Source organism: Montipora foliosa, chromosome 11, assembly GCF_036669935.1.
Source record: "Montipora foliosa isolate CH-2021 chromosome 11, ASM3666993v2, whole genome shotgun sequence".
Lineage (NCBI taxonomy): Eukaryota > Metazoa > Cnidaria > Anthozoa > Scleractinia > Acroporidae > Montipora > Montipora foliosa.
Genome location: NC_090879.1, coordinates 50,615,463 through 50,628,245, shown reverse-complemented (window position 1 = coordinate 50,628,245; position 12,783 = coordinate 50,615,463). Strand labels below are relative to the sequence as shown.

Below are 12,783 nucleotides of genomic sequence, written 5' to 3'. Positions count from 1 at the left end.
AGAGAAAGCAAAGAAAGGATTTCTGTACTGTCGTGTGTTTACCAGCCATTTATAAAGAACCTTAAACTGAATCTAGCCAGTTTCACTTTGTTGGTTTGCAAATGACACCAGCAAGAAAAGTGTACCAAATGTAAAACCGCGCTTGCAGGAAAATTGCATTTCCGGACATTGCTCCTTTAAGCCACCGTTTTGTGGTGATGCCAATGACAGTTGGCAAACAATGTTTTTCTTACTGGCCACGGTCTCTTTCGGAAAGTGACGTGAGCTGTAAGGCTTATGTCTAGAACAGTTGCTCTTCCTTTTCATTAACCGAGTACCCATTGTACAGTCATTTTTGCTATAATCATATATATTCTTTCTGTAATCGTTGTATACGAAAATAACGATGATGATGACTCGGTAAGGTAAGGTGAGGAAAGATTTATTAAAATCACATCGCAGCCTGTAGGCTGAATTACGTAACATTTACATACTAATATTTACAACAAGAATTAAAACAATTTACAATAATGGTTAAAATATAATACAGATACTAGCTATATCTAAAAGGAATCTAGTAAATAATAACCAATTTAATGAAACTTAATTACATTTCTAAAATTGATTCCAAAATTGATTCGCTTGGCGGGCCATTGTGTGAGTAAACGAGTTCTTTGCCCTATTGGTGCGGACATATGGCACTTCGTAAGGGCGATAGTTTCTTAATTTATACCTTGGATTCTTACATAATGGCGGAAGTAAGCTGTTCAGCCTATGGTCTTCATTGGATTCCATGCCATGAAAAAGCTTATCACTTAGTTAATCAATATGATCCACATTGGGTTTTTCGCCAAGAAATTCACATGCATTATTGTAGCTCGTGAAGGGCATAATAATTGAAATCGTTCATGAGATACTGCGGCAAGGCGTTGTAAAATACCTAAGATGAGAATGATAATAATGATGATAATTACTGGGTTGCCGTATGGCAATCCCAGTCGGAAAATGGGTAGATTTCTCCGTTTTATTATTTTCCGTGTCGGTAAAAGTCTTGCCTGTCACTCTCCTGCTAAGTGGTGTCTTTGTGCATAGAGCCTTCTGCGTGTATTTTCTTAGGATCGAGAGGGTAGTGGGAATTGCGTAGGTTTCTCTAGTGGACACAGTAGAACGATTAACTTAACCGGCAATGGCGTCAAAAGTCGTGTAACGCGAATGGCGTTTTAGTGGATCTTTGAACAAAATATACCCTTATGACGCTCCTTAATGGAGTAATGGACTTCGATAACAATCTGTCTCCCGTCGAGCCGTCTTTTACCAAGTGTGCTGTTATGTGAAACACTGAAGATTCGTAGGGCAGCGATAATAGTGAATTCAAAGACTAGACCAGGTGGATTGGATGGAATTTCAAGCGTTAAAATCGCTGAAAAGGTAAAATTATTTTCGGAGCGATGCAATTGCGTGTCTTAAACAGATTTTCCTTTGATCTCACATAATTGTGTTTTCCCTCAAAATATTGGCTTGTTTTCGCTTTCGCTCGAACATAGTTACCTTTATTACATGTCCAGTGAATAGTTTTTACCTCTGGGATGAATTTTCCGTCGAAAAATCGGTTATTGGGTGGTTTTTGGCAAACAGAGGTTAATTATTCGTGATGCGATCGCTTCCGTTGCCGTTCGCAACGGGTCGCAAATTTGACACTTTTATCGCATTATCACATCACACATTGATCGCTAATCCGATTATTCCTAAAAATCTAAAAAATATTCGTGCCTCATCAGTTTTCGGTCGAATTTATGTCCAAGAAAGCAGATAAATTGCAGAAAATTTTAGTTTTGCATCCAAAAATTCGTAATCAACGCTAAAATGATCAAATTTTGCCTGGAAAAGATATTTTACTGTTCTTTTTATTAAATTTTTTCGTTCAACTTTCGCTTTTATAAAATGTTTCAGTTGTCTGTAAATAAGTTATACGCTGTTGGAAATATGTTTTTTTAATTACCTTTTGCTTTGTTTTTGCAAGCCGGTAATCGGCCTGTGGGCATTAGGGGAGAATAATGCCCTACATTCATGATGATACCATGATGGCAACGATGACGACCACGATGATAAAATGATGAGGAGGACTAGAATATTTACGCCGCCGTCTATGAATTGGCGTTGCGATGATTTAAACACATTTCATCGGCGTTAATGTTATCGCTACGGTCTTTGCGGCAAAACTGGACCTGCTTTAAAACCTGTTGCAATCCTCGGCGATATCTATCATTGAATACGAAGTAAATGAGGGGAGTTATGGCAGCATTTGAAAACAAAACAAAATGTACAGCGAATCCAAATTGATTCATGTTACACGGCATTTCCCATTTCCACACAAAGTAAAACAACATTCCGTACACAAACAGTGGCAGAACACAAAGCGCAAATGCAATAGTTATAGCGCAGATGTTTGAAATGACCTTTACGTTTTCTTTGTAAATTCTGAGTTGAAGCCTTGATTTGCTATAAATTGTGAGTCCTTGAATTCTCAAACTCCTTATGATTCGAGTGTACAAGAGTGCTAAAGTCAAAAATGGAGCAATCACTACGAGAACCAAGACAACTACAACGTAATCTTCTTCGGCTTTTTTGGGATCAGAGAACATTTTTGGCTCCCAGCTGAAAATGCAATATGTTGTGTTATTGTTGGAACTAAGACGAATAATAAAGAAATAAATGCTGTGTAAACTCATCGACACCACCCATACCAGTGCGATAACAATTTTACATCGTTTTGGGGTTATTATGGCGGGGCGATATGGAAAAACAATTCCGCGATATCTGTCGACAGCAATGACGACCAAGCTCTGGATCGAAACAACCAATGAAGTGTCTTGGAAAAAATAGATCAGCTGACAAAAAATCAATCCCACAGATCCTTCAATTAGCCATCTTCGAGGACCGTTTGCGATTTCGGAGATTTTCATCGGCACGGCCAACACTGAAATAGAGAAATCCGATACGGCCATATTTGCGATGAGATAGTTTACAGTTGTCTGCATCCGTCGGTTCCTGATCACAGTTGCAATGATGACAGAGTTTCCAAAGAAAGAAACGATCGAAACTATACTGTAGGCCAAGATCTTGATGATCTTAACCTCAAGTTTATCTTCTGTGAGAGAAGGACATTGTTCTGGTTCAGCAGCAGTGAAGTTTTCCATGGTAACTAAGATGGCATTAGAGGAGAAATTTAATGCCATTACTCTGGTTTTTTGAAGTCGCCTTTGCCTCTCCGTGCACCTGAGCCACTCAACTCGTAGCAAGAAAGTACACCACACTATCAACCACTGTACTGTTCTCACGCAAATTACCTTGAGGTGATTTTGAGAAAAACGTGTTTTTTCTGTCTCTGGAATCCAACAGTATTGAAGGAACTCTAAGATGAAGAAGAAATCCTTCGGTTTTAGGGATATTAACTTCTCAAACTCCCCCCGACAAAGCAACAATGCAATTCTGATTCTGACTTCATCTTCTTTTTATCCCGCTGGTGGCAGCCCAGGTTTTATAGCTGGTAAAACTACATTCAGCGCACCTCCCACAGGTTCTATTGGCGTCGATTAATTAGTTGTTGTAGCTGCGAATTTTTATCTGCAGATGTCTTCGTATTTATTTAGTCGCTTCAACATTGCAAACTTGCGTTATTAGATATATTTATTCAGCCGAGCGAATAAGGTTGTTGCCTGCAGCTCAGTGCTACTGAAAACTGCCAAATTGAAAAGACCCCGGTGATGACTTAAAAGGCAATCTTGAGAAACTGAAGTCGTAAAAAAACTAAATTCCACAGTTTTTTGTCCTTCGAAAGATCAATAATGGACTAATAGAAATTCTGTCTATTTCAGCCGGTTTGAATTATTAAAAATGCGGGGCTGTATGAATATTTTACAACACAAAATTTGATAAATACGACTTTTTCAAGAACGTTTCAATTCAAATCGGACATTTTGACCGTTCGTGTAAGCTTTATTGAAGATATAAGGAGAAATCAATGTTTATATCTGCGTAGGCGTATAAATGTGTTGCAAGCACCACGTATTTAAATTTTGTGGACGTCATTGAATGAACACCATGTCATCCTTCGAGGCAATCGCAGGTTTCCTGGAGCAAACAACACGAAATTAGCGGATTGTGACATATCTTTCCGCGTTGCCCTTGCAATAACTCTAAGCGAAATTGATCATTGCAGCTGAGAGAAACTAAAGCAGTTGCGTAAGAAGACCTGTTTGTTTTTTTTTTTTTCAGGCTTCCTTCGCAACTGCTAACAGAGTGAGTTGCTCTCATCTGACAGCATCCCGAAATTCAGTTGGCTTTTAGTTGAACATTCACGTCACCGCATGCTTCCAAAAATTGCTTACTTGGATGTCAGATCGCGTGATCGACATGATTTTTTAAATTACAGAGATCCAACGAAAATAATAAAGAGATGATTAAACCACCCACTGCCGATTCATAATGAGGCTTGGTTTCTTTAGGCGTCAACAGTCTTCAGCTCTCCAAAGCAGGCAGAATGTAAGCAATTTCATGGCAGAAATCAGCACATAAATTTACCTCCAGATGGCGATACACTGTTTATTTACTGGTATAAGACAGACTTCTTTCATTCGTGGTTTAGGCTGGCTTAGTGAGATTACCAATGGACCAAGATCATGGGTCAGCCAACCGTGTGTTTTATTTATCGAAAAATTACTCCATTCTGATTGGCTAAGAGAAATATATATTGCTATATAGCTATATGCTAGTGCTAATCACCCTTACTTGCAGTCGAGGACTGAATTGCGAAGGGCGCGGCTCACGACATCGGGCTGAAAGCATACAAAGGCGCCTCTGGCTGCCGCTATACAGTCCATGTTTGATGTCGGAGCACAGCACCACAGCTAGATGTCAATTAGCTGTGAGTCGATTTTGATGAGGGAGGAAAACCGGAGTACCCGGAGAAAAACCCTCGAGTCAGGTTGAAATCGACTGAAACTCAGCCCACATGCTGGCCGAGGCCAGAATTGAACCCCGGCTCGCAGTGGTGGGAGGCCAGATAGATAACCACTAAGCCACCCTGACTCCAGGCGGTTTTCACGTAATATAGTGCAGAAAAACGAAAATTCGGTGCAAAAAGAAGTAATAACCAAGCATTCTGATTGATCAATGAGCAAACAAAGTCAGACTATTCAATCAATTGCGAACCCTGGATGGCGCAAATTTTTGTACAATTGTGTGATACGCGAGCGTTGTTTCAGCTAGACCATCTAGAAATTTTTCATGATATGTTTAATAAGTAATCATATGATTTTTCTAGTGCAATTTGGAATTAATAAGCACTTGTAAATTTTCTCATCCTACAAATATCATTCTCCACAAGTGATAAGAATAGATGGTAACGCCTTATTACAAAGCATTATGGGATTGAAATGCGGGCAAACATCGCAAAAATGTCTGTTTTTGTCCTCGTATTAATCCCATAGTGCTTTGGGCTCTAAATCGTGACGTCAATTGAAAAAAGTGCAATTGCACTCGCCCGTTTTGTTCGTCTTTGACTGATTTTTCATGCTCATATATTTTTCAACTTTCTCATGCACATATATTCCAAATTGCAGTCGCGTGTGATTACCTATACTATATGTCACTAAATGTGACCTCTCCGATGGAGGATATGTTGCTTACAAAAATAGGCACTGAATCGCGCGTGTGGAAAGACACAAACACTGAAGGCTCTTCTATCTGCAAACACCATAATCGGAGAAACACCGCCGAGGTGTTTCCGTGTGCTTCAGAAAAGCAAGAACGAATTTCATTGCCTGTTGCATGAAATGCTGTTTGTTATGGCTCTTAAACCACAATATTCTGCGAACTAGTACAAGTGATGTGTTTTTACGACAAAAATTTCTTCAAAAAACATCCGAACCTGTGCAAATGTTATTCTTAAAAGTCAAGCTTGGCTATAGAGAAGGTATAAGCTTATGAACTTGTTGACCGAGTAGGAGTAGGAGGAGGGCTGGACGGAAAAATATTTGGCCCGAGGTTTAATAGCTCACGGACCTCACTGCGCTAGGGCCAAACAGTTTTCCTGTCCGGCCCACCTAAACTCAGTCAGTAAGCATTTTAACATATCGGCTCTTTACACTATTCATGAGCACTCAGAGGATGAAGTTGTGCCAAAAAAAGTTACAAATTTGCACAGAAAATTGTTCTAATATGTTGTTTGTAGTTGCTTTTCTGGATATAACTGAACTTGAATGTTTAGAAGGGACGAAATCATCTAAAATGGGATCGCACAGAGTACCCTGCGAGCAGAGTCTCTTTCGATCTTCCTAGATAAGTCGGGAAGAGGAAAGTAGACTCTGCTCGCCGCCTCCACATTCTTTGATTTGCCGCTCATCCAAAGAATTGGATGAGTCAGTCCAGTTTCGACTTGTCAAACCTGTTTGTTTAATTTTTGCGCATAATCAATCGCCACGCGTCATCAATATTTTGAAATTTACGACAGCGTGGCAATTTTAACTGTTAGAATTCCCATGAGTTTTTCCTATATGTGTCGGTTACAGAAACTAGCCTGACAGAAACCTATAAATTTTTCAGTAAAAAAATAAAATGCCATTTTTAAGATATATGGACTATCTTGAGTTTCCAATGAAATGATTCCTTGATTGTCGTGTGTTTGCCCGAGTTGTTCGAAAATATTCCGACTTCTTCTTCTTCGTTTTGTGGCTACTGGTCACGCGTGACTGACACCGGATACATAAATTTTCAATTTTTAACGCATGCTCAATACAAAATGTGGAAGCGGCGAGCAGAGTCTACTTTCCTCTTCCCGACTTATCTAGGAAGATCGAAAGAGACTCTGCTCGCAGGGTACGCACAGAGCAGTACCTGTTCCTAACCGGGCCTTACGGCTTTTTCCGGCCCTCCTCGCCGAAATGGGTAAGGCCTTCATACGGGGATTTTCTCAATGGTTTTACAATGAAAGCGCGAGCGAGGCTGTAAGGAGCATATCATAATAAATCTTAATCTTGAACAAACGCACGCTGAAAACTGTTATCACTCGAATCAAAACATCGAATGTGAATGTGGCGTCGGAAATTTCTAGATAAGATAATAAAGGTGGATTTCCACTGTCGCCACATTTTACGCGCGTGCACGTACGTAAACTTGAATAGGCCATTTTCGAAATATCAAATATTCATCTTGATAGTGAGGCAGTGAGGACAAAAACAATAGAAACACGTTGGAATAAATGTGAAAAATATTTACATATCATCCACTTTACTTTGTCTTTGTCCTCTAAACCTCTCTTTTAAGCTGAATTTTAATATATCGAAAAAGGCCTATTGGCTATTTTCACATTTCCCCCGAAATTTTGCACAAACCATCGTTTTTAAATGCTCTTGGGAATATGCAGTGTTCCCAAGAACATTTGGAAACAATGGTTTATGCAAAATTTAGGGGCTCCAAAAAGGCCAAATCACGGATCCCGAAAACCCTATTGGGTACCCTCCTTAATGAGCGCATTTTGCAACATACAAAGAACATAAAAAGTACTAACAAACAACAGGCATAAGTTGATCCAACCATTTAAAGTAAAATGACCAAGCCTATTTCGTAATCGAAAAGTGCCCGGTGTTTTTTAGTTTATTTGTAAGTTGTATGTTAAATACAAATTGACTGCCTCGTTAATGAAACATTCTCTTTATATTTTTAACCCAGCAGAATGCATAAGAAGCCAGTCCAATTATTTCTGTCACGGAAATGCTTACCAGTTCATAAACAACAATTTTCACCAAGTGCAAAAATATTTGGACTGCATCGTGTGTAATTTTTTTGGGTGTGTAGGTACGTAGACCAATTTTTTTTTGTCAAAACAGACTCATATACGTGCAAAAGTTTTAAATTCAGTAGCCAGATCTTTTTGTTTTTCGATCATATCCGCTTCATGCTTCATTGATTCTTCAACACAACATTGTCACTTTTTATTCTTAACAATACATACATACATACACACATACATAATATTTGTTTTACCTTTTAGTATTTCTACTGTGCAGGGTGCCAAAATGGACAACAACATGTTTTCGTCCGGAAAACACTAAGAATACATAGCGATCAATTAACTTCTTATAGTCCTTATACTATAATCCTAAAAAAATAGGCAATCGATAGGTTTCCGCACATAAAGTACCTCATTAAATTTAGCTGAAAAGGCTGAGTGTATCTGCAAAAACAATTGCACTAGGTAGATTGTTTTAAAGCTAGAGCAATTTCCCTAGGGAAAAAAGAATACTCATAAGCATTTCATGTAAATAAATGTATGAGAGATGATTTCCTCAAGTTCCAAAAGGCAAATGCTTGGTTTAATACTAAACGAAAACGTTTTCAAGTTCAATGGGGATCACTATCTCCAAACACATGGAACCACCATGGGGACACAAATGGGAGTCTCTTTTGCTAATATTTTCATGGCGCAAATTGAAACAAAGTTAACACAACGAAGTGATGCCAAGTGAAAAATATCGGTAAAAGAGATATTATCACCCTCATTTTACCTGGGTTGAATATGCACTCTACTTAGTTTAAAGCAGCTATCAACGGAGATTAACCAAACGTTTAAGAACATACTAAGAACATACCCAGAAGGAGAGTCAATTTAGAACATCGTTTTTTTTCATTAGTTTATTTGTTCTTGTGAGTAGTAGCACGCCTCTAAATAGAGGTACAAGAAATGTGTTATGATGATAGTTAACTCAAATACTTAGGAACGTTTCTAACAATGTGGTTTTCTTATTGCATGATACACTGAATAACGAATCAGTTTGTATTGAAACGTTTTCAGGTCAATCAGGCTCAAATAGCGAAAAAAAGAACGTTCATCCTCAGCCCCAAAATGAGACGTTCTTATAAAAGAGAGTGTATTCGAGAAAAAAGCAACGCTACCTTAAAATGTCACTCGTGCAATAAAAGCTATTTTGTTATAGTGTCACCTTTTCTCGCGATGGACAATGTTTATCATGGACAAAGGTCGTGAAAATGACTGAGAAAGCAAAGAAAGGATTTCCGTACTGTCTTCTGCTTACCCTTGAATTATAAAGAACCTTAAATTGAATCTAGCCAGTTTCACTTTGTTGGTTTGCAGACGCCGTTAACGTTAACTATTTCCCATTGCAACTAATCCGTGTAACAATTGTTTTTCTCATTGGCCACGGTCTCTTTCGGAAAGTGACAGATACTAGAACGGCGACTGCAGCGCCATGAGCTGTAAGGCTTATGTCTAGAACAGTTGCTCTTCCTTTTCATTAACCGAGTATGATAATAAAGACTACGATGAGGTGATAATTGCGAGAATTTCAGGAGAATTCATAATTAAGAATAAAATACAAACAGCAGAGATTTATCCTCAATTAAGCTACGATGGCCGAAGAATTCTCACTGTTATATGATGATGGCGATGACGATAACGACAATGATGATGTGGTTACGACGATGATGACGATGTCGATGGTGATGCCGATGATGATGATGCCCAATTACGATGATGACGATGATGTTGATTGATGACGGCGATGCTGATGATAATTACGATGATGACGACTACCACGATGACGATGACGAACGATAACCATGATTGTAACGATGTCGATGATGATGCCGATGATGATGATGACAATTAACATAATAAGGATGGCGATTACGACGATGATGATAATTATAATAATGACGATTACCACGACGACGATGATACCATTATGACAACGTTAACGATGACGACCACGATGGCAACGATAAAATGATGAAGAGGACTGGAATATTTACACCGCCGTCTATGAATTGGCGTTCCGATGATTTAAGCATATTTCATCGGCGTTAATGTTATCGCCACGGTCTTTGCGGCAAAACTGGACCTGCTTTAAAACCTGTTGCAATCCTCGGCGATATCTATCATTGAATACGAAGTAAATGAGGGGAGTTATGGCAGCATTTGAAAACAAAACAAAATGTACTGCGAATCCAAATTGATTCATGTTACACGGCATTTCCCATTTCCACACAAAATAAAACAACATTCCGTACACGAACAGTGGCAGAACACAAAGCGCAAATGCAATAATTATAGCGCAGATGTTTGCTATGACCTTTACGTTTTCTTTGTAAATTCTGAGTTGAAGCCTTGATTTACTATAAATTGTGAGTCCTTGAATTCTCACGATTTCGGAGATTTTGATCGGCACCGCAAACACTGAAATAAATAAATCCGAAGCGGCCATATTTGCAATGAGATAGTTTACAGTTGTCTGCATCCGTCGGTTGCTGATCACAGTTACAATGATGACAGAGTTTCCAAAGAGAGAAACGATCAAAACTATACTGTAGGCCAAGATCTTGATGATCTTAACGTCAAGTTTATCTTCTGTGAGAGAAGGACATCTTTCCGTTTCAACAGCAGTGAAGTTTTCCATGGTAACTAAGATAGCATTATGCCGCTACTCTGGAAACTAACCACACAATCAAGAACCGTTCTTTTAAGCAAATTATCTCGAGGTGATTTTGAGTGAAAAGTGTTTTTTCTGTCTGTACGAATCCAATAATATGCAGACTGAAGAGATCGTTCGGTTTTAGGGATATTAACTCCTCAAACTCCCTGGACAAGACAACAATGCCATTCTGATTCTGGAATATCTTCTTTTTATCGCGCTGGTCGCAGCTGCCAGGGTTTTATCAGTAAACTGACTATATTCAACGCACCTCCCTCAACTTCTATTGGCGTTGATTTAATTAGTATTTTTAGTTGCGAATTTTATCTGCTGGTTATCAGATGTCTTCTATTTAGTCGCTGCAACATTGCAAACTTGCGTTAAATATATTTATTCAGGCGAGCAAATAAGGTTTGTTGCCTGCAGTTCAGTGCTACTGAAAACTGCCGAAATCAAAATACAATCTTGCAAAATGCCTCGTTAATGAAACAGTCTCTATACATGTTTAACCGATAATAATTCACAACAAGCCAGTCCAATCATTTCTGTCGTCGACGTCACGGAAATGCCTGCCAGTTGAGGAACAATAATTGTCATTAAAAAAGTTCAAAAAGTTTTTACTGCATCGTGCGTGATTTTCTTGTGTGTGTAGGAACTTAGACCCAGTTTTACGTCAAAACGGACGTGCAAAAGTTCTTAATTCAGTAGCCAGATCTTTTTGTTCTTCGATCACATCCGCTTCATGCTTCAATGATGCATCAAAACAGCACTATATCCTTTTCACTTTTTATTCTAAACAATACATACATAATATTTGTTTTTCCTTTTAGGATTTCTACTGTGCAGGATGCCAAAATGGACAACAACATGATTTCAGGCGGAAAACACTAAAAATACATAGCGATCAATTAAATCCTTTCACATGGCTATAATACAATCCTTAAAAATAGGCTTTTTTCGATATATTAAAGTTCAGCTTAAAAGAGAGGTGTAGAGGACCAAGACAAAGGAAAGTGGATGATATGCACTGATATATTCCAACGTGTTTCTACTTCTATTTTGTCCTCTCTTCCTCACTTTGATATTTCAAAAATGGCCTAGGCAACTGGTTTCCGTACATATGTGTAGCTCATTATATTTAGCTGAAAAGGTAGAATCTTATCTGCAAAGGCAGTTGCACTAGGTAGATTGTTTTAAAGCCAGAGGAATTTCCCTAGGGAAAAAGAAATACTTATAAGCAGTTAAATTTGTAAATATGCTGAGATGATTTCCTGGAGTTCCAGAATGAGCTCACGCTGCTAGTTGAGCCTTCACTCTTTTGTTTGATCGATTTTGGCGTTCTCGAGAAAGGCTGCATGAATCGCGTAAGATTTTTATTGAGTATGCGCTGCATGTTGCCAAGATACAGTCTCGAACCCAAGCTTAATATGCCAGATTTCGCCGCCATAATTGTTTTTCACGGTACGGTGGGCTCAATAGGCCTTTTGCAACTAACGATCACATGGTACAAAATCCGCCATGCTGGAGGGCAAGCTCATTATTATTCCCCCACTGGGACATTAAAACAAAGAGACCTGAACCAGTCAAGCTTGACTTGCCTTTGTTTTAATGTCCCAGTGGGGGAATAATAATTAGCTTGCTCTCCAGCATGGCGGATTTTGTACCATGTGATCGTTAGTTGCAAAAGGCCTATTATAACCATCAGTTTTATCACTAAACGGAGGCTCGCTCTGGAAAAACCAGTATGACGAGAAAAAAACAAGATTGACTAGTCTAGAAGTTCGGGCTAGGGCGGCTTAAAAGAGTTGACGCGATTCAGGCAGAGCCTCCTTTTCTCCTCCTCATTAATGAAAAAGACAAAAGGGGGCTCTGCTCGCAGGGTGGAATGAGCTTTGCTGTCTCGAAAAAAGGAAGACAAACTATGTCGATAACAGCTGTCTACATCTGATCACGGTAACAGAATTCTCTTTTTTTCCCCAAGCTAAGCCCGGCATCTACTTGGATGATGACTAGGGCTCGATCAAGGCATCCAGAGACGTAACAACCTTTAAGCCAGTAAGCCCAGTCTCACTCACAAACTTGTGGACATAATTACCTACCGAGAGAATATCCTCATCATTGCCGCAGCCTATCGCGGGACAAAAAGAACAATCCTATATTAAGGACACAACTGATTTTATCAGTTTCATAGAGAAAACAGACAAAGGCAGGCCAAGATACAATTTTGGTATCAATGGACGTGTCTCGTGTCCTTTAGCTTGTATGCACAATAAACCACAAGAAGAAGGAACGGATATAGCATGCAAGACATACGAAG

General features: G+C 39.0%; 2 protein-coding genes across 2 annotated transcripts; both read right to left on the bottom strand.

The window, feature by feature from the left end:
* Positions 1 to 429: 429 nt before the first annotated feature.
* LOC137976020 (neuropeptide FF receptor 2-like) lies at positions 430 to 4,372 on the bottom strand. The gene has a single exon (XM_068823269.1). It carries the CDS (start codon positions 3,213 to 3,215, stop codon positions 2,124 to 2,126), a length of 1,092 nt encoding a protein of 363 aa, XP_068679370.1. The 5' UTR covers positions 3,216 to 4,372; the 3' UTR covers positions 430 to 2,123.
* A 4,321-nt stretch (positions 4,373 to 8,693) lies between these two features.
* Positions 8,694 to 10,451, bottom strand: LOC137977356 (G-protein coupled receptor 54-like). Its single transcript, XM_068824581.1, has one exon. The coding sequence runs from the start codon at positions 10,449 to 10,451 to the stop codon at positions 9,816 to 9,818; it is 636 nt and encodes a 211-aa protein (XP_068680682.1). The 3' UTR covers positions 8,694 to 9,815.
* Positions 10,452 to 12,783: the final 2,332 nt, after the last annotated feature.